This window comes from Lytechinus variegatus, chromosome 6 (assembly GCF_018143015.1).
Source record: "Lytechinus variegatus isolate NC3 chromosome 6, Lvar_3.0, whole genome shotgun sequence".
Lineage (NCBI taxonomy): Eukaryota > Metazoa > Echinodermata > Echinoidea > Temnopleuroida > Toxopneustidae > Lytechinus > Lytechinus variegatus.
Genome location: NC_054745.1, coordinates 3,437,424 through 3,465,000, shown reverse-complemented (window position 1 = coordinate 3,465,000; position 27,577 = coordinate 3,437,424). Strand labels below are relative to the sequence as shown.

At 37.5% G+C, this 27,577-nt stretch overlaps 1 protein-coding gene across 1 annotated transcript; it reads left to right on the top strand.

The window, feature by feature from the left end:
* Positions 1–62: 62 nt before the first annotated feature.
* Positions 63–25,951, top strand: LOC121416853 (metal cation symporter ZIP14-like). The gene is made up of 12 exons (XM_041610371.1): positions 63–527; positions 7,589–7,879; positions 8,680–8,887; positions 10,773–10,987; positions 11,816–11,987; positions 13,804–13,973; positions 15,382–15,528; positions 16,790–16,927; positions 19,830–19,875; positions 21,373–21,525; positions 22,750–22,937; positions 25,021–25,951. Exons 1-12 carry the CDS (start codon positions 198–200, stop codon positions 25,153–25,155), a joined length of 2,193 nt encoding a protein of 730 aa, XP_041466305.1. The 5' UTR covers positions 63–197; the 3' UTR covers positions 25,156–25,951.
* The last annotated feature ends 1,626 nt before the right edge of the window (positions 25,952–27,577 follow it).

Genomic DNA, 27,577 nt, shown 5'->3' with positions numbered 1-27,577 from the left:
GGCGCTGGCCTCGTTGGAATCTACGCTATGCACACGCGGTGTAAAGTTCACGTTGGCTTCATTCAGTGAGCCTGTGTACGTGTGGCTTTATATGAAGATATCGCCCGTAGCAACTCGCATTCCGCACACAGACCGCATGCTCTTTGCACACGGCCCTATCCACTTAGCATAAGCAGTACACCTTAGACATAGCGATAATGATGGCGACTGCACGGTGTTGTTCCTGTTGTGTCGTGTGCATAACTCTTCCTCTCCTCCTCCTCCCACCGTTGTCGGTGTCGGCTGAGGAGGGATTTCCCCGACTTCGACGACAAGCACACGACCACGAACATGACCACGATTTGGAAGAGAACTATTTTGCAGGAATAGGAAACTATCTCCTAGATGAGGAATTAACAGCAGAGAGAGCTAATGGCGATTTTGCAGAAAACCATAATCAGAACATCACGTTAACACAAGTCAACATCTTGATTTCGACGCTGTTTGCGAGGATTGGTTGTGAACACCGCTGGAATGACTGCTCAGAGGTAAGCTTCATAATTGTTATTATCAATAATTCATTTTAATTAATATTTTGAAATTAAACTATTTTATCAAGATAGAGATATAAATCAAAACCCTTGTGCTTCACCCCGGCTTCACCGTGTTCTCTCCTCCATCGACATACATAGGCCTATCAATATCAATCCATCTTATTACTTACCTTACCTTACCGCAAATACTGGAAGAATGCTGAATTAGCAGTCGAGCTTCCAGATCTATCTTCTAATTTAGTCATCTTCCATCATGCTTCAATAGATTAAGGAGGCAGTGGGGCAAGTTGGTGAAAATTGACTTTTCGTATCTAAGAGTAGTGGGAATCATAATGCTTATCTTGCCAGTATCGGTCTAGCCTGAATTTGAAGGTGTCTACTGTGGAAGCTTCAACTACCTCAGCTGGGAGAGAGTTCCAATCATTGACTACTCGGTGACTAAAAGCATGCTTTCTCACATTTGTTCTGCATCTTGGCTTTACAAGTTTGTATCTATGACCTCTTGTAGTACTGTCAGCTAGTTGAAAAAAGTGGTCTGGGTTAAGCCTGTCGACTTCATGAGTGATCTTATACACTTGAATCATGTCTCCTCTCTTTCTTCTGTACTCCAAGGATGGTAATTTCAGGTGTTTAAGCCTTTCCTTGTATGGAAGATGTTTGATCCTGGAGATTACTTTTGTTGCTCTCTTCTGAACTCTCTCGACAGCCTTAGCATCAGCAATGTACTGTGGTGACCAGATGACATTTCCATATTCCAGGAGTGGCCTCACTAACCCTTTAAATAGTTTGGGGATAGTGGTCGAATCAAGACACTGGAAAGTACGTCTTATGCTGATCAGTACCCTGTTTGCCTTATTAACAGCATTTGACACTTGCTTGTGGAATTTTAGATCGTCGTCAATGATGATCCCTAAATCCTTTTCTTCTCTAACTACATTCAGTGCTGTACTCCCGATGTTGTAGTGCTCTCTTTGGTCACCTGATCCAAGATGCAAAACACTGCACTTGTCAGTGTTGAATTGAAGTTGCCACTTTGAGGACCAGTCCATCAGTGAGTGCAAACTTGCTTGGAACAGTTCACATTGATTTGGCGAGGAGACAGACGAATAGGCCTTAGTGTCATCTGCATAGATTCTTACAGTGGATTCCATAACATCAGGAAGATCATTGATGTACAACACAAACAATGTCGGGCCGAGCACGCTACCCTGGGGCACCCCACTCTTTACCGTGCACCACTGAGATCTGGCATTGTTTACTATTACCCTCTGGGTTCGGCCACTGAGAAAATCAGCAATCCAAGTTTTGAAGCTTCCTTGGATGTTGTACGCATCTAGTTTTGCCACAAGACGTTGATGGGGTACACTGTCAAAGGCCTTTCTAAAGTCTAGGTAGACAACATCAACCTTTTCACCTTGATCCAGTAAGGATGTCCAGTCCTCTAGTGTCTGGAGCAGCTGTGTAACAGTTGATCTTCCTGGGACAAATCCATGTTGGGAATCGCTGATTAGTTCATTCTCCATCAGATGATCGACGATCTTGTCTCTGATCAGCGACTCCATGATCTTACAAGGTACTGAAGTCAAACTTATCGGTCGATAATTATTGGCTTCAGACTTGTTTCCCTTCTTGTGAACTGGAACAACGTGACTTGCTTTCCATGCTGAAGGAAGCTTGCCTTCTTTGAATGATTTAGTGTAGATGATGGCCAATGGTGTACACACTGAAGGTGCCGTTTCCCGTAAAATGCAAGGATGGATACCATCCGGTCCAGCACTCTTGAATTTGGAAAGCAGATCAAGTTTGCGATGTACATCCTCTGGGGTTATGTCAAGAGCAGATAAGCATCCCGCTGACTGTCTGCGTTCAAGCTGTGGGATGGAAGAAGTGTCCTCTTCAGTAAATGTTGTCTCAAAGAAAGCATTCAAGATTTCGGCTTTCTCTTCATCTGTTGAAGTGAAGGTACCATCTGTCTTTTTGAGATCAGGGAGCCCCTTTCTGGTCTTTAGATTATCAGATGCATATCTCCAGAATGCTTTTGGATCCTTCTTCACATTCTTCGCAAGGTCCTTTTCAAAGTTACTTCGCAGTTCTCTCGTGAGGCATTGAAGAGCCTTTGCTAGTCTCTTAGCTCTAGCAATGTCAGTTGGGTGTTTAGTAACTTGGGCTTGTTGCCATGCACGATGCTTTTGTCCAACACTTTGAGTGCTTGATTGTTCATCCATTCCTATCCGTTTTATTCCTAAAACAACGAAAGATATTGCATTTAAATTTAGTTTAATCTTAAGATATCATAGATTCGCTGTGTGTAAATAAAAAAGTGTAAAAATCTAAAGAAACGCACTTAAAAAACCTACATGAAACATGAAAAATTGTACTCCACGTTTAAAACACGAGGTACCAATCGCCGCGTGGTGAACGCCCCCATATGCATAGTGGATGAATTTAAAGGACATATGCCACGTGATCAGTGCGTGGCGGGTGCAAAAATTTAGATTGGTGCGTGTAATAATCGTACGCACGAACTATATGTGGCTGCGAGGCCTACGTCATGTACGTGGGATATGAATTATTCATAAATTGAGTTGAAAGCTGAAATACGCATGCGTTTGCTGCAGAGCCAGAAATTGAGAGTTTTATGCCCTCGATGTTTTTTATTTTACCTCATTCCTTTTATCAATCTTACGTTTTCATATGTTTCTTCGTTGCATTGTACTTAAAGGACAAGTCCACCCCAACAAAAACTTGATTTGAATAAAGAGAGAAAAATTCAACAAGCATCACACTGAAAAATTTCATCAAAATCGGATGTAAAATAAGAAAGTTATGAAATTTTAAAGTTTCGCTTCATTTCACAAAACAGTTATATGCACATCTCGGTCGGTATGAAAATGAGGGAACTGATGACATCACTCACTATTTCTTTTGTATTTTATTATAGGAAATATGAAATATTTTGATTTTCTCGTCATTGTCATGTGAAATGAAGTTTTATTCCTCCCTTAACACGTGGAATTCCATTATTTTAACATTTTGTGTTTTAGGCAAGGAGGTCCTAATCGTAAAATTCGTGTATGATTCAAACAATAAAAAAACTAAATGAATAGTGAGTGACGTCATCGACTCTCTCATTTGGATATAACTGGCTCGTTCATATAACTATTTTGTTAAAAATAAGCGGAACTTTGATATGTCATAACTTATTTTACATCCGATTTTGATGAAATTTTCAGCATTGTTCTTGTCTGATTTTTCTCTATTGATTCAAAGAAACATTTTTCTGAGGTGGACTTGACCTTTAAGTTAAAATGATTGTTTTTAAGTAATTTAACCCTTCGCACGCTGAATTATTATTATATATTTTTTTCTCTTTTTTTTGAGGGGGGGGGGTTGAAATAATATTGTATCCATGTTATTTCTTTAAACCAAAATGTCAATCTGCACCATTGATGCCGATAATTATTATATAAATGTTATCCCAGAACTTTTTTTAACAATTTATTTAGGCCCTATAGCTTCTGTAATATGAAGGTGGGGAAGATTATTTATTTTTACGATTGTTTAATATAATTGCACGAATGTGCAAAATTGAAGCATATATCCAGCGCAGAAAAGGATATTGGTTTTATGAAGAAATGGTGGTGCGATGTTATCTTGTTTAAATATTTTCAGGAAATATATATTGTTTTAAATCCAGTCCATAAACTCTTCATTCAAATTCAAACTTTTTTTTATTAAAGAATTTGAATATCTTCACAAGTTTGAAGAGTTTGAGTTGCAAAAGTTGTAAGGTCCACTTTAATTGGACCATTCCGCGAAAAATCATCTATGAACTACCTTATCATGTAAACATAAAATTGGGTATAACAGAAATCTACGTGTCTTCGATTTTTTTTTCAAGTTGTCATATTGTGGACCTAAGTCACCTAACCCCTTTTGTAAGAAAACTGAAATGAATACAATCTCATTTGAATAAAATCGTGATTTTACCTAGCCACTTTTATTCACGTTTTAATGTGAATTTCAAATTGTTCATTTTTTTATTTCCCATTTTGGAATATTCTCATGCGAAACTTAATTTTCACGATACCCTACCACGTGAGCATAAAATTGGGCATAAAGGGATCTATCTGTCTTCATATTTAAAAAAAAAATATTCTTAAAAACCTTTGTGGACCTAACACCTTTTGCAACCAAACCGAAATGGACCTAACCCCAATTGAAAAAAAAAATCTTTGCCATTTTGTTCACTTTTAACGGGAAAGTTCAACTTTTCTTTGGTATCATGATCTTATTGAGCCACTCGAATCACAAAAATCAAATTTGATCAAAGAATGGATCTAAGACCTTTTGCAACCGATCTCTTCATTTTTAGACTACATCCAAAGCTACTTTGATAAAGAGGCCCATAATGATGATTTGCAAATTATCATTTACATATTATTACAAAAGTGTGCTAGTCATTGATTGTCTTAAGTTTTAAGCTGGTCGAACTTAAAGTCGTCATTATTCCATTCATCACTTCGAGTTTGATACTTTCCACATATTATTTTTAAACATATTTATCGGACGCCAGTTCGAATTGGTGCAATTTTTAGGTAGGCCTACTCGGTAATCCACACAATATACATATATATTTCATTCTTTGCAAAATAACCGTTTTGGGGCTTGTTGATATACATTTATATATAATTATATAACCCAGTATAAATTAATTGGAACCATGTGGAAGGGGATCATTTTAGGAACCATAACAGAGCTGCGAAAGAGAAAATTGTTTTGAACTATTTTCATTCATACGATCTAATTTTGTGAGATTGTGACGTAATATTTCAGAAAATGTTAATATCTCTTATACTTTCTGTCCTTTCGCTTCTCTCTCTTCTTGTTCTTGTGTCGTGAAACTGCTTTATTTTGTCATGTGCGCCTTCTGTCCACGCCCTGCATGCAAATTTTATTTTTTAGGAAATTAGTGACACGCACTTCTGAGGTTGGAACCTGTTGGAACTGACTATTTTGATGTGATCTTAAAGGGATGGTCCGGGCTGTAAATACTGAAATCTAAATGAATAGAGTACCCAGAGCAAACTGCTGAATACTTCATCAAAATCGGATAACAAATGACGAAGTATTTAAGTTCAATATTTTGTGAAAACAGTTATATGCACATCGTCATGAATATTCATTAGGTAGGCTGATGATGTCATATCCCAATTTTCTTTTTTCTTATGTTATTACATGAAATCATAATATTGTTTCATTTTTTATACATGCGTAAATGATGTGTCTCCAGTCCTCCAATCTTTCCATTATGACGAAATAATTAGCGACAATGAACATCTTTTGCACTTCATTAGTTGTCAATCCAATCGTTTTAGTTCTTTGTAGACAATTTTTTAATAAGCCCAATTTCATATAGTAAAATACAAGAGAACAAGTAGGGATCTGATATCATCGTGCAGCCCACCTAATGAATATTTATGAAGACATGCCTAGAACTGTTTCACCGGAATAATGCAAAAATCAATAACTTCGTTATTTCTTATCCTATTTTGAGAAAATTTTCAGCATTTCGCTTTGTAAAAAAACGGTACAGTTTTGAAAAGTCTATAAAAAAATTTGTTTCAAATTATGATATCTATATTTCAATAGATGCTATGAAATCCTAAGGCGGAAGTGCCATTTAAAGAAATAAATTTTGTTCATGCTTAAGCGAACACGGGACGTTTTTGTCGGGGATTCAAAGTGAGGCTTGCGCTAAAATGGCAGAAATTAGATTTTGATGATCAGACTCCTTGCTAATAAGCAGACTTCCTCTTATAACCTTTTCATTATCTTTGCCATGACTTTCGAATTATGCTGCCAAATTTCATTTACAGATCTATTTATTTACTTGAATCATTTGTTGTTTTTTCATTAAAACTTCTTTAACCTTTGAATTTTCCTTCATGAATAAAGAAAGGAAGACTTTGTGTCAACCCAAGCAAGAATTTTGCATTGTTAATTGGGAGAACTTGTAATTATTCAAATTGTATTTTATTATGTGAAGCAAATTATGTCGGGTACCTTTAAAAAACATGAATCCTATTTTCAAGGGGTTATTAATTCCTTGACCAAGTTTAATTATGTGCTTGGAAAAAATACACGCTCTCCCATACTTCGGTTGATTTTCAAGTTTGTTTTTGCTTCATGAAGGAATATTGGAAGCTAAATAAATAAGAACACATTAAAAAGGAAATAACAACAGAACAATTCAAGCAAATAAACGGATTTGAAAATGAATTTTGACCGTATAATCCGAAAATGATAGCAACCGAGATAATGAAAAGTTAAAGAGGAAGTAAGGTGATTAGCAAGAAGTCCGATTATTATATTTATCATTTTATGCCATTATGGCGCAAGCCTCCTTTTTAACCCCAGACAAAAACATTCCGTGTTCGCTCAAGCATGAACGAAACTAAATTGTTTTTAATGGCATTTGAAAGATAAGACCTCAGAGCACCTATTAACTCAAAAATAATCATAATTTGAAACAAAAATTTTACTGACTTTTTAAATCTGTCCCGTTTTTTGATTCGCACTGTAAATATTTCCAGCCTGGTGCACCCCTTTTAAATACTGCATGCTTAGCAAGAGATAAAACAACCATGAATCTTTCAAAGCGCAAACGACGTTGAGGTAAAATTCTCTTAAAACAATGCTAAACAAAATTCTCTCCATGCAGCACGGTATCACCAGTCGCCTTGTGTTATCTAGAGATACGCCCCCCCCCCCCCGATGAATAAACGTGCAAAAAAGGGGAGAGCCCGAAAGAGAACATCGAATTCACCATACTGTTTTCAATATTTACTACAACCAGTCGCATGAAACGCCCCCCTCATGAATATGTCATTGCGTGTCGGGTGCATAAAATGGGGGATGTACCCAATAGATTTTTTTTCTCAACGTTTGCTATTGAATTGCTATACCTACTCCCGCTGTTATGTTACTCGTGTTTGTTTACTGATCGTAGCAAGAATTCATGATCCATATTATCACCTCCTTTTTTGTTGCAGTGTTCGGATAATTTCGTAAACGATCTCTTTAACGCCCTTAATGTTGACCCGGAGTATGGCCTCAGTGAAGATGTATTCAAAAAAGCAGCACCGCTATTGCTCTATGCTCTGTACGACTTCGATGCCTTGTGCGCCGCCGGGCCTGGCGGGACAAATCTTGATGAGGAAGTGGTGTACGGGAAGCTTATGTCGGCTGACGAAAGTGGGACGAATTCTACCTTCTCTGAAGGGGATTTGGAAGAAATCTTACATTTGATTAGTGAGGATTACACGGCTACAACCCAAGCAAAGGTAAAATGAAGGTTAAAGTATTAGAATCTTAAGCCGTGGTCATGGTGGGCGTGGTTAGTACACAGGAATAGCCGTCATTTCTGGGGATTTATTCAACAATTTCTGACATTTTACTATCATCCCCATTCACGTATTTGGTGAGTGAGCCGACGCAGTTCAGCGGAACGACCAAAATACAGAGACTGAAGCTTTTGGTCTAAACTAGTAGTAAAACTTAACAGTTTAATTGAAAAAAAAAAACAACTTAATACTAGTCTACCAACGTTAAAGCCAAGTTTTTTTGAAGCATGTTGCCTTTAAAAAAAATTATTCAGTAACTTGTTAACATTTGCAATGTGCAAGAATCATGTCTATTGATGATCAAGGATTATTAATACTATTATTATATCAGGGGCCGGGGGGCTGGGGGGCTTCAGCCCCCCTACTTTTTTCCAAAACTGTGTACAACATCAAGAACGTAAAATTGACCATATGATTGTGACTTTTTAGCATGGTCAGCCCCCCCACTTCCCCCCCACTTTGAAAACCGTTCCGCGGCCCCTGTTATTATCCTCATTTATTATTAGTATTTTTTATCACTTAATTATGATCATCATTCAAAGTTTTGTGTGCTATGATTATTTTCAATCTCAAGATTAGGGATTTGATGCTATCAATAAGTTATGGGATACATTTCAAAATTTCAATTATACATGTATTCATAAGTTATAGAGTGCAAAGTAGGTTTGGGAAAAGTTGAAGTCTTTTCAATGATTTGCTTGTCATAAGATGTGGCTTACATTTTTTTCATTTTTTTTCAGTGTTTCGATGCCACATCAGTCTTTTCCGCTACAGTGGAAAACCATGAAGCCGGGGCGAGCCATTGTGAGGTCAGCGCTGTCTCTGGAAACGTTATATCGAGAATGTTAAAGGGATACTGTATCGGCGAGGCAAGCTTACCATCTACTGATGACTTCACGGATGTTGTTTTTGATTCCTATGGTACAGATGGAGTTATTCACAAAGAAGGTAACTTTAATACATACTAGTACTCCTAATAATGATTAATGATCAAACCTAATGCTGAAATTACTAATACTCATGGTAATACTGGGAAAAGAATTCTGGTAATAATAATGATAATAATATTACAATGATACTTCTATTTCTTGATTAAACAAAACAAAAACATAAGAATGATAAGAATAAATTAATTATTAAGGTAGATATGGATGAAAACAATAATTATAATAATAAATGATAGGACAACATGAGTGATAATTAGATGATAATTGTAAAATTTGTATTATTTGTGGAGGTGTACTGGTTCAGTCATATGACTCTTAAACCAAGTGTCAGGGGCCGAATCCCACCCGCGCTAATGTCATTGGCAAGGCACGTTAGTCACTCTCCACCCGAGTGTTAAATGGATACCCGTAGTATGTGAACGTCAATGTGATAACTTTGGCATGTGTGCACCTATAAACGGTTGCCTGGCCAGGATACTCCCCAGGGAAGGGAGATGGTCCACTTTATGTGTGGGACTGTACATTGTGCTACACTCACCCAGGTGAGGTGAATAGATACCTGCTAGGATTTATTTCTTGAATGCTTTAAAGCTATTATGGCTGCTCAGGTACAGCCGGGGTAATGATAGGATATCAACCGCAGTAGAGTGTATGCTATCATAGTAGTTGCGGTATATAAATAAGTGGAACATAGTATTATATCATTGTCATTATTAAAGCGCTTAGAAACCAACATACATGTAAATGTAAATGTAACTAGTTATATTCAACTAATGTTATTTATTATTGTAGCTATTTATAAAGAGACATTCCATTAATACAGCATTGCAGCGTGTTAATCAGCATTATAATGTAATAGAATTCATGCTTCTACTTTTGATCGAATATTATCAATGATGTGTAAGCACAGTAAAAATTTGGCAATTTAGCAAATCTGTACACCACAAAACTGAAGTGTTGACAGGTTTCAGTTCAGTTTCAGTTTGGTTTATTTTTCATATCTCACAAAATATAATTCAATGTAACGTCCAACAAGAATGAATAAATCATTAATGATAAAATAATTCATTACTTATACTATCGCAATTATCCATTACAAATAAGACAATGGATATAACTTTTGAAAAATTCAGATTTAAGACAGATATATTGATAAAATGAGGATATAAGAAGGGCCAACTATCAAACCGGGGGGGGGGGGGGGGGGGGGCTTGCCGCTGTCCGCTTGTGGACTCCTCAAGGGTATCAAAAACACAGATTTTCAAGAAAAAGGGTGGTTTTGAAAGACTGGTCAAAGGTCAATCGCGATGTCAAACATATTTAGGGTATGTTTTTCCCCCAAAGCTTTTTTTAAAGACTAGCAAAATTTGTTTAGGGTTTGCCAAGGTCATATTTTGTCAACAACTTCTTTGGGGAACAAAATGTGTAAATAAAGCCCACAAAAAAGTTGTTTAGGGGGTGTTTGGAAATGTGTCATGTGTCGGTCATGTGTGTCACAGCAATATATTTGACTGGCCCCCCAAAAGCATGGCTTGAAACTTATAGTTTCCCTATAGTGGTGTCGATTGGTTTCGATATTAATATGTTACAAACAAAGAAAAAGAAATTTACCTAAAAAGAAAGAGAGAAACAGAAAAAAAGTCAGAGATGAGGGAGGACTGAGTGAAAAGAAACATATAGGCCCACAATAATCATATTACAACAGTGCTGACTCTGGGGTGCTCATTCAACACCCATCAATGGGTTTTATTACAACACCCTTTTTTACAATGTGTTATATTCAATCTCTGGGGTTTAATTTTAACACCTCAGTGTCATCCTCTATGGACAGCATCCGGTGTCATCAAACACCCCAGTTTTCAGTTTGAATGTATATTGTCTTTCAGAATTCAATCAGTTACTTTCGGAACTTGGTATCGGGGGCTCCACGGAAAACAGCGCTGGCGCTGTCCAAACTGAAATGCCGGTTGTCGTAGGTGACGACGACCTTAATCGTCGTCGAAGGAGGAACGTTCTTATGGCAGCGGTGGGACATCGCGTGGAGCGCTCTGCGGGTTCATCATCCAATAACGCATCATCCGTTAATTTGAACGTGTCTGCAGTAAGTTCATATTTGCTAGTTAATCGTGTCAGCATTTTTTTTTGCGGGGGGGGGGAAGCTACCTTTTTTCCTCTTTGGGGCAATTGCAGAATTTTGGGGGCTTTTTTTTCTTTCGTTGTAAAAGCTACTTTTTAGGGGCAACTAGAAAATTATGCAATAAAATGAAATATCCATACTTTTTAATACTGCCATTGATTTTTAAAAATAGCTTGAACATTTTTTGTAAAAGATCTTGGGACGACTCCAGAAAGAATGGTCGCCCCCAAAGCATGCATTTTAGGGGCCATTTCGGCTGTCATGAGGACAAAACCGCCTTCATGTATTTTTCCATCTGATTCGATTACGTGGGGCGGGAGGGGGGGGGGGTGGCTGCGGTAACTGCGTACTCAATTAATTGAGGTATATTCTTATAAACATACTGGACAATACATCAAAGAAAGACCATGAGAAAAAGGGTTTAGTTTGTGTTATTCTATTTTACCCTTTAATTCCATTGAGAGAGAAGAAAATAAAGCTCATCTTGCCCCCCCCCCTCCCTCATAAAAATATCCCAACATTGCCTGTGCAGTGGTTGATTATTGATATAAATTCACAAACAAAATAAAGACAGAAGTAAAAAACATCATACAGTTGAAAGACATCACATAATGTACTGAATTATTAGCACCTTTTTCATGGAATCAAAGTCATACTTTTTGAAGTTTATATCATAGTACATCAACACTTTCTGTAGGTTATGTGCTAGTGATAGCCCTAGCTCGAGCAACAAGATTATTCATCATTAGCTGTGCTGATTTACTAATCCGTCAATGTATCTCTACCAACCAGACATGCTACACGGGGGCGGAACTCCTAGACATTCACGGGATCGATCATGGATCCGGTCTCACCGAGTCCCAGTATATGCAGTTGTGTCCGTCCTTGATTCAACAGACCCTGTCTGGCATGTGCAGCCAAAATGAAAATCAGACCCCTACTAGTACGATTACAAATGCAGAGAGTAAGTAATGCAATTTCAACAAAGATCATTGAATTGAAGTGATTATTGAAGGCGACATGAATGGGTAGCCAGCGGGATTAATTCCTTGAATGCACTGAGCTGGAAAACAGCTCGTAATATTGATAACATCAATGCCCCATGGAGCAGATTATTTCTAGTTAGACGGTGCTATATAAATGCCTATTGCTATTGTTATTTATATTTTTTGTACCAAATTTCACTATAAAGTATACCTTTATGATGCAATGGGCCCACATCGCATATGGCAATTGAAGCTAACAAAATAGAACATTCAATTGCTAACCAAGGTTAGACCATAGAGCTATAGCTCTATGGTTAGACCAAATAAATGATGACATCATCATAGTTTAAACAATGAGTTAAAGTAGTTCACAACATATCACAACATCACTCTATCAAGTAATGATTGTCTTAAGAAAAGGAGAATGACCATGGTATGATAATCCTGGTTCCTCAAATTGATAATGGTGATACTATTACAAATTACTCAAATAAAGCTTTCCTTAACCCTAAATCTCCCAGGGTATTTTGATTCTTGTCATTCCCGGGGGGGGGGGGGGGGGGGATCTCAAGATCTCAGCCATGGATTGCGCTATCACATTGAAAATTTGCAGGATGGTAGAGAATGAAGTAATCTATGCAGTTGCATTGGAAAATTTCACTGACTTCATATATTTTTATTTTGTATGAATTAATTATGCTAATTTATTCATGAAATCATACTTTTTGCTCCGATTCACTAAATAAAGCTCCTAGAATGCTATTTTTTTGGTGAAAATATTCTTCATAGCATTCCTAACAATTGTGAATGAAAAAAATTCTGGTACCAAGAAAGATTTTCTATGCATTTTATTGTTTTTTTAATTTCTTATTTATTTCTTTGTGTTTTTTTACTTTTGTGTTTTTTTTATTGTTTTATCAATGAAAATCCTTTCAGACTTAAATTCTGATCATAAACAATGCAAAATTGATTAAGTTTAATCAGTAAAAGTAGAAATAATAGTTTATGAATTTTGGCTAAATACACAATTTGCATTGGATTTGTACATGAAATCACGTTTATGTGCAAATTTGGGTCTGTCATGCACTTGCATCATGTTGCGTATTGTCATAACCGCGCACCCAGGGGTCACAAATTTGGTCTCAAAATTTGCGCGAGACTTGAAAGTAAAAGGTCAGTGAGCGGTGAGGTCAAAAAATTTTGCTCAGCAGATATATCGCGAAAATTGTCGGGGGGGGGGGGGGGGGGGGCATTATGGCCCCCCCCCGGAGAATTAGGGTTAATTAATTGACAATTTTCCGCAAAATGTTCATTTTGTAATTAGGATAGTACTCCATTGGTTGTTCGTTTTGAAAGAGATGTTACACTGCCTACTACATGTATACCATTCTGTAACGCGTCTGCCCTTCGAACAAAAGATCGTGGGTTCGAGTCCATCCCGGGCGGATGACTGAAGCCAGTGCATTGTGGGTAAATGTCTCTCCTATGTTTCATAGATGCAGGCTATGTTACAATGGAAAACACTCCGTCTCTCGGATAGGACGTTAAATGGAGTCTCTGTGTAGCGGAGAGTCACCACCTTTGCACATTAAGAACCCACTGCACTATTCGTATAAGAGTAGGGGGAAACCCCGGTGTAGTGGTCCACCCGCATTCCCCCAATCGGTTTATATCGGGAGGAGAGACCTGCTGGTCATACTGATTCAGTTCGCTTTTCGCCTCCCAGGCACAGGTGACGCCAAACAAATGATGATAAATAATGTTAATAATAACTGTAATATTTTTTTCTTCCAGTTTGGATTTATGGTCACCTATCTGTCATCACCATTAGCCTTCTTTCAGTTGTTGGGGCATTATTCGTCCCATGCATGTCTGGTTTTGTGTACGAGTGTGCAACGCAGACGATGATGGCCCTTGCCGTATCAACACTTACTGGGGATGCTCTAATGCATCTGATACCACAGGTAACTATTAGTCTGTAACCAAGGATTCAAATCTGACACTCAAAAGGGAAGTTCACCCTGACTAAAAGCTTGTAAAAAAAAATAATAAGATATTGCTGAAGGTTTGAAGAAATTCCATTTAGTTTTAAAAAGTTATTAAAAGAATTTGTTTAATTTGTGACATACGCTAGCAGCTTTCCATGTATCATGAATGAAAAAAATGAAAAAAAAAAATGAATGTTACTATGCTTTTAGTATATCAACAGACAAATCATTATACCTGCTCCTGAAAGAAAGAAAAAATAGTCAACATGGATCATTAAAAAGATGTGAACTTTTTATATTACATAACATATGGGGCAGTGGCTCATCTATGACGTCATAAATAATATTCTAATAACTTTCTTAATCTTTCATTGTTCGTCAAACCTTCACCAATATTTATTATTTTTGGGCTATTTTACCATGTACTTTTTGACAGTGTGATCTTCTCCTTTAAAACAATTTCTAACTTGAGTGGAGATTGTCTCTAATTACAGAGGATATAACTGAAGGAAATGTGCATTAACGTGTGGGCGCATCGTATTCTAGTGGTTCTGACTCTCGCCTTTCAAACAAGAGGGTTTTGAGTTCGAATCCTAGCCACGGCGTGTTTTCCTTCAGCAAGAAATTTATCCACATTGTGCTGCACTCCACCCAGGTGAGGGAAATGGGTACAGGCAGGAAGTAATTCCTCAAAAAGATGTGCGCACCAGAATCGGTAGACCTGCTTAGCCGAAGTAATTTAGGAGCACCTTGAGCACCTAGCAAGGTTGATACATGCGCTCTACAAATCCTATATCATTGGTTTATTAAACTCTTAAAAAACAAGTACTAGTCATGGTTTTAAACACAAGGTTTGTTTGTCCTTAAACATGTCAGCATTTATGAAGGCACATCTCTTGGGGTTTGATTTGAGCATTTGTTCAACCCTTAAGAATGAAAAAAGACAATGAAATACATAAATTACATAAATTATTTTCCAGCATTTTTTTGGTAGGTACATGTATTTGTTAGAAATGTAAGAATTGATATTTTCACTAAAACTTAGTATTCTACTACATGTAACTCATAACCATTTGGTATAATACTCCTTTCCTTTCATTAATTTCACCCAATCAACAATTATTTCTAATCATACCAATCACCATTTCGTCCATGACCATCGTCTCATAACCAGTTGGTCTAATATCCATTTGATTTTCATTCATATTGCACAATTAGCATCAAGTCCAATTATACCAAATAGGGACTAAATGGCTATTGGACTAACTGGTTATGAGACAAAATGGCGAGTGGATGAAATGGCAATTAGACCCTGTGGATAGTGTAGGTATGTATTAGCATTGGAACAATTGAAAATTTATAAACCATTTTGATCTTTTACTAGGCTATCGGACTCCATGCCCACGGTCATCATAATCATGCCTTCCAGGGCCCACTCAATCCTGAGCTAGCCTATGTGTGGAAATGCCTCGCCATAGAACTCGCCATCTATTTCTTCTTTCTTCTGGAGAGGTTCTCCGCTATGACTGGCGTAAGTATATTAGATATATCTTAAAATTACTTCATTGGCTCCCAGCCCGGTCACGTGTAGTGTTTAAAGTACTGCTTGTAACTTATCAGTGCCTCCACGCACTGCAACCATCCTATCTGTGGGGAATCTACAGATAGGTCTATGTTATGCCAATGCTGTACATAGCTTACACTTTTTAAAAATCTTTAAAATATCACTTTTGTGACCAAAATTACTTATTTCCATACTTTTCAATTTATTTTTTATTAGTAACTTGGGATTAATTTTTGCATTCACCAGAGCGCTCAAAAACTTGTGGGGATATTTTTGTGGAAGCCATCTATTGGTGGAAAGTAATATGGCGAGAAAATTGTGATTTTTCAACCTCTATTTTTGATTAAGAAAGAACGATTTAAAGAACAAATTTACATAAGAGCCAATTTATGTGATGGATAGCTGTAATGGAAACTGACAGTGTAAGAAAAACAAGCATTTGTCCCATAGAAAAAGAGAAAATAAGCCAAAATTGCCACCCTTATTTTTGCCACACAGAAATGTAACTGAGAACAAGGTTATATTATAACCTTGTTCATTGAATGAGTGTGTAAGGCCCTGGGCTCCGTAACACAAAGATTAGCGATCAATCGCTAAATGAACTGACCAATCAAGATCAATGTTACACGCGCATTTGTCGCAAAATACTGACTAGGAACCAATCAGAAGTGTTATTTCATATTTGCTATTCATCGCAAACCTTTGTGTTACGGAGCCCAGGTCTTTTTTCTTAAGTGAGCAAGGACCATGGAATGGAATGACTATGAAACTGAAAGTGTGTATATTACTGTAAAGTGGGATGTTGAGTAAGGCCGAACCCGGAGGGGGGGGTACTTACATTGACGAGTGGATACCATGCGCGACCCCATAAACACATAAAGAGGATGTCTTTTTCAAGATATTCCGTACGTAATGTAATAAGAGTGTAAAAAACACTAAAAAATGAAAAAAGGTTATCTATTTTGCTACGAAAGCTACGTGTTTATAGTCAAATTTGTGAGGGTATAAAAATCAAGACTAAATTGTTTTATAAAGGATGTACTTTTTGCCCCAGGAGTCAACACTACATGTTTAGAGTACCATTTGCGCGTGTTAGGCTATAGGCTAGTATTTGTTTTCCTGTATTGATTTTGTAAATTTTGTCAATTTGCAATACGTAGTTCCTCAGGGTTCCTTATTAGGACCTCTAATTTTCTGTGGACATATTTTTGCGTTTTTTTCCTACTAGTGTGGTCATTCTCACTCGCGAGACAGTGGACACGCCCATTACCTTGACCATGATGCAGGCATGGGAATGGATTCGGTCAAGCCACCTATAAAGTCGTGTCAAGGGTCAGCAAAAGTTTTTGACTCCTCGAAAAATCTGGTAAGAACACCCCAGGTGCCTCTCTAATCGTTTCTATGATATTTGCTCCGGCAGCGATTTCTCTGCTGTAAATTCCACACAATAATGGAAAGACCAACTTCAATATCCAAACAGTGAATTGCCAGTTCGTCTACTCCCCACATGGTCGTCTTTCATTTAGTCTAATGGCCATTCAGTCCAATGTTTCGTCTAACAACCATTTGGTCCAATGACCATTCGGTTCAATCATCACTTTGTCTACTCACCATCTCGTCTATGATCATCGTCTCATAGCCAGTTGGTCTAATATCCATTTCATTTTCATTCATTTCGCACAATTGGCATTAAGTCCAATTAGACCAAATATGGACTAAATGGCTATTGGACTAACTGGTTATTAGACGACATGGTAAGTGGTTGAATTGGCAATTAGACCATGAGGATAGTGGACAAAAATAATGGTAGACCAAATGATAGTAGACAAGTTGGCAATTGGATTAATTGACATTAGATGAATTGGAAATAAACCCCCTACCTAGGGACAGTGATTTTCCGCGATCGCGGAAAACGGACGGAATTCACGGAAAATGCTTTTTGAAACGGAAAGTGGCATTTCAAACGGAAAATCACGGAAAACGCATTTTCCCTCAAAATACACAGAATAGCAACAGAAATTACTCCAAAATCACAACAAAATGAGAATATTAAATGGCCACAAAACCCCAGAAAACACGATCTCACTTCGCTACAATCATGACAATTCACAAATCATGACTGCACCCGACATCAGCACACTCGATTGTACAGTACCCCACGCCCGTACCCGGCCTGCCGGCCGGGTTGGGCTTCACTGCACTGTACCAAAGATCGTTCCAACTATGAACGGTCGTGTGTTGCTGCCCTCTACGTTTGAAGATGTAACAGCACGATATCGTGGTCTTAAAATCCAAGATGGCGGATCGGCAAAAGCCGTTGACTGATGATAACGATGTCAAAAAAACCCCCAAATTATCGATGAAAAATCATTTCACCGTGAAATAATGCTAATGATGTGAGAGGTGAGGATGTATGCATGCTAAATGTCTTTGTAAAAATATTATTTACACCCGCATATATCCGATTAGAACGGATTCTATTGTGTTGTTGGTACAGTAGCAGATACAAATTTTGGCCAGTGCGAGTGTATGCGCTTTGATTTTGCTATTCAATGTGTAAACGGAATTGTCACTTTTCCGTGTGTACAACGTCTATGGGAAAACGGAATTTCCGTTTTCTGACGTGCTGAAACGGAATTTGTGATTTTCTGAAACGGAAAAGGCCATTTTTTGAAACGGAAAATCACTGTCCCTACCTACCATTAGACCCTACTACATCCCTAAGCTAACTCCATATCTTAGACAAAATAAATCCGGAGTAATTGTCACCAGAGCTACATGTAATGTATCTAAACTAGCATTTGATTAAATATTAATAAGGTCAATCACATATATTCATTTTATTTTGTTTTCGTATATTTTCCAAACTGAAACGACATTGAATCATGATGATTTTAGTTCCTGGGCTGCCAAGAATATTGCACTGTCAGGGTTTGTCAAGATGAATGGGGATGTGGAGGGGGGGGGGGGGCATTTTCGATAATTGAAAAAAAAAGATTTTCATATTAGCAGAGCTACCAAGTCTCACGCATTATGCGTGAGACTCAAGCATTTTGGACTCTTGTTCATCCCCTAAAATCTCTGTCTCATGCAACTATCACAGCCTATCCCCATAGACATTGTACACAATGTCAGTGATCTCACTCAGATTCACAGAAAATCTCACGCATAGCTGGTCTTTGAACTTGGCATCTCTGTATTAGAATATGCAGAATGATAATGATGAAGATGTAGTTCCTGAAATTTACTTTCATTTAATTTATGTAATCTTTTGGCCATGCCATCATCAGTACAATATATGATTGGTTTACAGGACAAAATATAATAATTCATAACATTTATAACGCGCTTACTACTGGTGTTTTTAAGCGCACTGTGTTCTGTTGTTGGTTTGTACCTGGGTTAAAAAAAAAAGAAGAAAGATCATTCTTTAGTAGAAGAGTATCAAATTTTTCAAAGGCTTAGTTACGTGCACATGGTTATATATGTGCAATGTGAGCTTATTCGACTGCTGAAGTTGTTTCCAGTAGTCCCATGTCTTAGACTTTTAGCAAGTCTCAATATTTCTAAACCCAAGTAATAATGATGATAATGAAAGCTGGATTTATAAAGTGCTTTTTCACCTGAGAATACAAAGCGTTACCGTTATAAGTTAAAAATAATAACCCTGGCCTTAGCTGTGCTGCCATATAGACACTGAAGCATTCAAGGAATTTCTTCCTACCGGGTATTCAATCACCTCACCTGGGTCAAGTGCAGTACAATGTGGGTTAATTTCTTGCTGAAGGAAAACATGCCATGGCTGGGAATTGAACCCACGTCTCTCAGATGGAAATGTGAGAGTCATAACCACTGAACCATTATGCCCCCATGATAAATAAACGTTCTGCATCATGCTCTTATGTGTACAGAGTGGGTGCTGTAGCGTAAAGAAAAGATATCCTAACAGTGAGGAGAGCGAAAGATGTAATTCAATTCTTTTGTCTTGTCTTCTACCCTATATCTCTAATACATGGGTTAAATATGTTTTTTTTTTCTTTCAATCCGAAAGAAAGAACCTCCACCCCTACGTCGGGCGAAGTTCGTGCAGGCTCCACTCCACTTCACTCCCGCTACAATACGCTCCACCTACCCGAACTTCGGGACGGTGAACTCCACCCCTGAATCCACCTCTGCTGCCGAGTGCCTTCACTTGACTTGTCTTGACTTGACACTTGTGACTTGCTAAGATCTTATGCTAAAATAATGTTGAAATTTTATTTTTGCAGGTGAAAGCTGAAAATGGCCTGGAAGAGAAGAGTCGCTGGACGAAAGGTAAATTTTGAAAAAAAAAATGTTGCCTCGAAAGCGTCATTACTTTCATGACAGCATGATCTGTAGCTAATAAAAGTAATGAGCATAATCGCCGACCATTCTACATTGTAAGGTAGTTGGGAGTTTTGGTAACAGCTATGCAGATGCTTTACGGGATGTGGATAGTCTACTGTCAAATACCCTTTCTAACAATGAAGTTGAGAAACTCAACTTGACTTAAATAAATATGCCACAAGAAAAATAACAAGATTAAGAAGATCCCATGATGAACTGTATGACGTCACTTCAAAGTTCATCACAACTACCCAACTGGCTAATTCCTTCCTCCCTGAAGCAATCTCCCACTGGAATAATCTCACAGTGGATATGGTATCCTCCAAAAGCACTGACATACTTAAAGCAAAACTAAACATGCAAAACCAGCAACAAAGCAAAACAGAGTAATAATACTCCCACTCTCGTCAGCCCTGAGTTACTCTTCCTGGTGGAGGACTTTAGGGAATGGAACTACAAGGTACAAGGTCTTTGTCAGATCGTTTGAATCGTAACAGCAATTTCGTTGTTGACTCTGGACCAACAACATGTTTGTGATTTTTTTTGGTCAGCTCTGAAACGTTGATGAAACTGCTGTCCTGATTCATCGGCCCTTGACAGTGCGTTTGTAGTTTCATTCTGCATCGCAAAGCGAAAACTCCCAATTGCCTAAATGACAAAATGTGTTATTATGGAAGCAATGCTGAAGCAGGGTTAATAACATTTAGTTCTTGAATATTGTATTAAGTGCTAGAATATGTGGTGCATTATACTATATTATTGTTATTATAGTATGAAAAATGTAAGTTTTTTATTAAAAATAGGAAAGTTAAAGGGGATGGAACCTTTAGAACGAGAAGGCTTATGTCGAAACAGAAAAACCAAAACATAAGAACAAAGAAAGCTTGAGAAAAATTGGAGAAATAATGAGAAATTTTTGAGCATTGGAATATTTCAATCACTAATGCCATAGAGATCCTCCCATTGGCAATGCGACAAGGATGTGTGATGTCACATCTGAACAACTTTCCCTTTGATGGACTATAAAATACCCCCAAAATGTTTTTTTTTAATTTTTTTATGGTGATGCAAACTCTTTATCCATGATATATTCTTCAAAAATCAGTATTACATGTCCTCCTATAGAAAGAGCACATGATCTACGGATAGATGTGATAAAAGAGGCAGTTTAAGTGAAGTATATACTAAAGTAATGGGGAGAGTTGTTCACAAGTGACATCACACATCTTTGTCGCATTGCCAATGTGAGGATCTCCATAGCACTAGTGATTGCAGTATTCAAATGCTCATAACTTTCTCATTATATGTCCAATTTTTCTCAAACTTTTCGTTGATCTGTTTCTTTGAATTTTCTGTTTTCACACTAGCTATCTTGTTCCAAAGGTTTCATTCTCCTTAAATGACCTGTAAGTTCATCATATTCATTTCCCCTCCCTTTTTCAGGTTGTGGAACAGTTCCTCTGATGATCGTCTTGGGCGATGCGCTGCATAACTTTGGAGACGGGCTTGCGATCGGAGCCTCATTCACTATTTCGATCTCTGCCGGTCTCAGCACGACTATTGCGATGTTCTGTCACGAGCTACCTCACGAGCTAGGTACGTTGTCATGTCCCGTTTTAATATGCATGGTTTATAAGAAGGCCCTTTTGATTTCAAGTTCTATGTATTTTAGTCGATGTCAACATTGATACCATTGGTATTTAAGCATGGTTCTGAATCATACATTACCCTTTGTGCAACCACCCCTGTGGATGTTATTTCATAAAACTGTACACAAGGCGCAGCGCACACTTTTAATAATGATGATAATAATGGTATATTTACCCAGGGTAGCCACTTCAGTTCCGAAAACTGTTCTCCCAGCGGGCCCTGCTCTTATTACCCAGCTAAGCTAGGCTACCTATTCGGTGCACACAGCTTTTTGAGGAATCACTTCCTGCCGGTACCCATTTATCTTACCTGGGTCAAGTGCAACACACTGTGGATGAATTCCTTGCTGAAGGAAATTACGCCATGGCTGGGATTTGAACCATTGACCCTCTGGAGACTAATCCACTGGGCCACGAAGCTCCTATGCGTTCTGATGTGACACATTAGTTTAGTAAATTGCATTTTGCATTCCAAGCTCCAACAAGGAAGATAATTTCATGTTAAGTTTGGCATAATTTTAGGAATAATGAAATCATAATTTTTCTTTGCGGGCAAGCCCTGTGGTCAGAGTAAATTTCATATATGTTTCAAGTCGCAGCCGATGATGAAGTCATTACGATTTGGATTTGAATTTGCTTTTATTCGTACAGAGATGCTCGAACTAGGCTGAATTTTGATTTCAGTAGTCCTACCACTATTGTGAAGTCTGATCGTCAAGATCTTATTGGTTGGAATGTCCATAGCAATGTTATAACATTTTTATTTCAAAATTCAGATCACAACGAATTGCATAGTGTGCGACGGGCTTAAGGTAACTTTCAGAGTGATTAGTGATCCGTTCTTAGGTGGAGCTATGTCGGCACCAATGAAAATTCACGTTTATATTCCACCTCAAGAAAAGATCACCAATTGTTGGGAGAGTCGCTCCATGTTAGTAGTATTTTACAGACTTTCTCACGAAATTAGTGTTTTACTGCAACTACTTTCATTTAGCTTTGAGGTTACAAATGACTTTGAAAGTGATTGGCGATCCTTAGGCGGAGCTGTATCCGCATCAATGAAAATTCTCTTTTATGTTCCACCACAAGAAAAGATCACCTATTGTTTGTAGAGTCTCTGTATATTATTATTATAATAGCACCATTATATGATCCTCATCATTCATTACAGGTGACTTGGCGGTACTTCTCAGTCAGGGTATGCGCCTATCTACAGCGGTGTTTTGGAACTTCCTCTCCGCGTTAACTTGCATTGTGGGACTGTGGGTCGGCATTCCTCTCGCACAGCAGCAGAATGCTGCTGCCTGGATTTTCGCTGCTACCGCTGGCACGTTTTTCTACGTTGGGCTTGTGCACATGGTAAGACCATCTAAATCTTCGATTGCCTTGCTTCGGCATTGGGAATTTGACACAATTTTTCTCTGGGCTTCATATCTTGTGTATTTCTTCTAACCAAGGTGTACATGTAGGCTGCATTATGTTATTATGTGAAGTTAAGGGTATTAGTTTATAAGGGTAGGGTATAGTGTCAAATCCAGTGTTAAAGTTAGTCATTCGATAAATGCTTAAACCCCCATTCCACAGAGAACAAGACTGCTGAAAGACATTTGAAAGACCATGAATTTTGGTTGATCTTTCAGAGGTCTCTCAATGAACCGACAATGGTCTTTGTGGTCTTACACGAGTCCTGACCAATCTTTCAGTGGTCTTCATGGGCTCCAAACCTTTTTTTAAAGGTTCAAAACAGTCTTACAGGAAAATGGTCTTTTAGTGGTCTTTCAGTGGTCTTTCGATTAACTTTCGAAGGTATTAATAGTCTTCAATGATCTTTTGGCAGTCTCTCAAGTTTTTTTACGGAGATCACTGTAAGACTCATGAGAGATCATTGAAAGACCATTGAAAGACCAGGCAAAGTCCATGGAAAGAATTCTGAAAGATCACTTGTTGCATAAAAGATCTCTGAAAGACCATTGAAAGATCTCTATAGGACTAGTCTAAGCCAAATAAGACAAGAGTACCACTCACTTTTTTTATAGTTATTTTTGAGGGGTCTTTCTGAGCCATTCCACAGAGATGACAAATTTCAGTGATCTTGAAGACCGCTGTAAGACCTCACCAATTTTATAAATCAGGGATGATCTTTGGAATGGTCTGTAACACTTTCAATGGCCTTTCAATGGTCTCCGTTCTGTGGAATGGGGGCCTTAAGATAGTAATGGAGTAATAAATTGTCGCTGATTCAAATGACAAGATCACTTCCGATGCAGATATGGCGGCGGTGCTATGATGAAATGAATTACAGGTGCTTCAAATCAATGTCATACCAACTAATCATGATAATATGTGTTAATTTACATAGCCCAAGCTACATGTATTATTCCCTTTAGCTGCCTTGGTGACTCATTACCAGTGTATGTTTATTTCAGACCATTGTACAATACAGACACACTTTTTTTCTTCTCCTGTTTATGGAAAATTGAAACCTCATTTTTTTTCAATATCAAGCGCCCCTGACAGAAATGTTTGTCTTTCCTGAAATAAAAGCTCATTAGCGTGTCTATATAACAAACTTTGTGATTGGGTATCAAAAAAAGAAAAGGTTCCAGACAAATACCATATCATGAAATGTTGAGGAAGGGGGTTCATGTAACAAAGCAACAAAAATGCAAATGTTCTCCTTTGATTGGGAAAATAAAACTTTCATGTAAAATTAAAATTATTTATTCAACTTAATAGATTTTTATATATATCCTAATTATACCAGAGTGTGGGTTCATTTGGTTTCCTTATTCTGAAGGTTGGGATATTCCGAAGGTTCATTATTCCGAAGGTTCGTAATCACGAAGGTTCATTAGTCCGAAAAGGAAATGAGGTTCGTAATCCCGAAGGTTCGTTAGTCTGAAAATGAAGTGAGGTTTGTAATTCCGAAGGTTCGTTAATCCGAAAACGAAATGATTAACGAACTTAGTTTCATTTTCGGACTAACGAACTTTATTTCGTTTCGGATTAACGAACCGTTGGAACATGGAACCTTATTTCGTTTTCTAATTATCAAACCTTCGGAATAACGCCACAAATGTTTGGATTTACGAACATCGAGGTAAAGGCAATTTTCATGTTTCGGAATTACGAACCTTTGGAATAAAGAACCTTCAGAATTATGAAGTGTAACCCTTCCAGGGAGGTTGGGAGTTCCAGCTCCGGCTGTGTCATACCTAAATACGTTAAAAGATGAGAATTGCTGCTACCCTGTTTGGCATTGAACAGATCAAGGGATCGAGCACCTTTGATCTGGTGCTGCACAGTGGCTGGAGGGGCCACGATTATTTGGGTTGAAAAAAATAATCAGTACATGTATTTATGTTTTCAGATTTCATTTTGAACAATAACCTATGTTTTTTCTTGTGACTGGTGTTTATTTTTTTTTTCTTTCATCTTCCAGCTCCCGATGCTTCATTCCTACAGTGGCAAGAATAAGGGATTCATCTTCTTTCTCCAAAACGTCGGCTTCTTGCTTGGCATGGGGATAATACTGGTCATCGCACTCTATGAGGATGCCATTAACGTCTCGGTTTGAGCAACCACATGCTCCGCCTTCCACAAGCCTTTATGAAGGGGAGCACATGTAATTTTGTCAATTTTTTCTTCGTAGAATTTTCTTTTCTTTATGATCCTTGTTTTCACAGGATCTTTTTTTCGTAGCTTTTATTTTTTTTCTGTAAGATCCTTTTTTTCCATAGAACCTTTACTTTTTATGATCCTTTTGCGTAGGATCTTTTTTTCGTAGGATATTTTTAGTAAGATATCATCATGGTCATTTAATAAAAAACCAAGAATACTGAAATTCTAGAAATTAAGATGCAAATAGGCATTTAAGAAATTACTCTATTTTTGTCGAACAAAGTCCGATCATTGTGTATTTTTTCAGTACCTGATGATAATTTGGTGAGATTGTATATATTGAGGAGAATAAAAAAAGAGTACTGTCACATTTTATTTGAATTATCATGGATAGATCAACTCAGTTGGTCGCAATAATAGAATATGCAAGTGTTGCAATGTCTATCATTTCACTTTGAACACATAGTCGTCATGCATGTACGAGTATTTGTAAGAAATGGCCTTCCACTTTCCAGTGTTTAATAAAGCTGTGAATGAATTCATAATGTGTCAAAAAGTGTGTATTTTTGAAATCTAGCTTCATTACATGGCATATTCTGAATTGGAAATGTGAGAGCGAGTCCTCCCCACAAAGTAGTTTTGAATATAGCAAAGAACTTTGGAAATTTTCTTCCACTTCACAAAACGGGTTTTTTTTTCATAGGATACCAAGGAAGAAGATTGCGTTGGTCATAGCCGGCTGCGGATTCAATCAAAATCAAGAGTGTACGTGCCTTTAGGATATTGAAGTCTAGCTTCATTATATGGCATTTTCTCATTTGGAAGTATGGGAGTTATGTCCACCCACTCGAAATTGCTTTGAAAAGAGAGAGAAAAAAATCGTTGAAATTGTGCTCAGTTTCATGAGACCGTTTTATTTACATAGGATAGAGAGGAAGCTCATGTCATTACGTGACTCGATAACCCCGTCTTTCATCAACTCCCCCTGTCTTTCCGCTAATATTTTTTTAATTCTTACTTTAACCCTGATAACGTACTTACGTAATTTTGCCTAATTTCAGAACCCCCTACACAGGGGTGACGCAATTCGGGTCTCAAAAAGTTGCAGGAGAGCAAGACAGTAAACTGTCAGTGAGCAGTGTGGTCAAACAAATTTTGCGCAGGAGATTTATCATAAAAAAATGCCAAGGGGGATAATTCAGCCCCCCCCCCCCCGACCCACCGGTCTTCTAAAGCGTTAAAATAACCCAGTGTGTTTACAGATGAATTCCAGTGGTAACGATCTCAAAATGAGTTCAAACAGAATTCAATTATCATCCAAGTGTTGTATGTATAAACAAAAGATATGTGCCAAATGGCTGTGGAAGAAAATGCTTAATTGCTGTGATATGGGAGCAAAATAAGCACAGAATGCCATCAATTGTCTGATATTTTTCCAATCAATATTCATACACTGTCCCAAATATGCTTTTTTGTCTTAGTGATCATCAGAATTATCGGTTTTGAGCCAAGATTTCATGATATCACAAGGATAAGTTTATTTCAATGTACAAGATCTAATCAAATACAAGACTTAAGCTATGTGGCTAAATGATCCTTATAATAAATGCAAATTTAATATCTGGTCGTAAAGTCGTCATAGCAATTGATTTGAAGCTAATATGGCCTTTACTCCAAAATAAAAGCTTGCAATCATCCAAAATTGTGATTAGTATTCTTTGAGTTAATTTCAACTTTAAGATCCTTTAAGTTCACATTTTCAGAAAATAAGCAAAATGCAATTTGTTTGAAAATCAGATCATGGTCCAGTTGTAAGGTGTGCAGTGACCTGAAGAATATTCTGATAGTCGACATCAAATTACATGAGCAACGTGTATGGCGTGCAAGTACACGTCATTAATATATTAATGCAGTTGAACTATGCAATGTTATGGCAGATTGAATTTAAAAAAAACGTTTGATTTTCATGTCCTGTGACATGAAAATTCTAAAGAAAATCAGCTCATCGTTATTTTGTAAAATTTTCATACTTTTCCACAGAAATCGCATGTTTGGAGGTGAATGCAATTAAACAGAAATGTTGCAATTTAAAATGGAGTAAGGTTAGAATCTGATATTCGTATAAAATAATACGAAAATTGTCTTTATTTTTGTGCAAATATTTTTGTATTCATGGTGGAGGTCTCAATAAATTTCTTAAATTAAAAGTATTGTGTTTGATATGATTGCATTTGTGAAGTGTTCGTAATGGGAATTTTCATTCATTTCATTTATTCATTTTTTCCATAAAATACAAAGCTCTAGACAATTACCAGAAAAAAACTTCGGGATAAGGGATGCCCATAAACAAAATATAAAACATCAAAACTACCAAAATG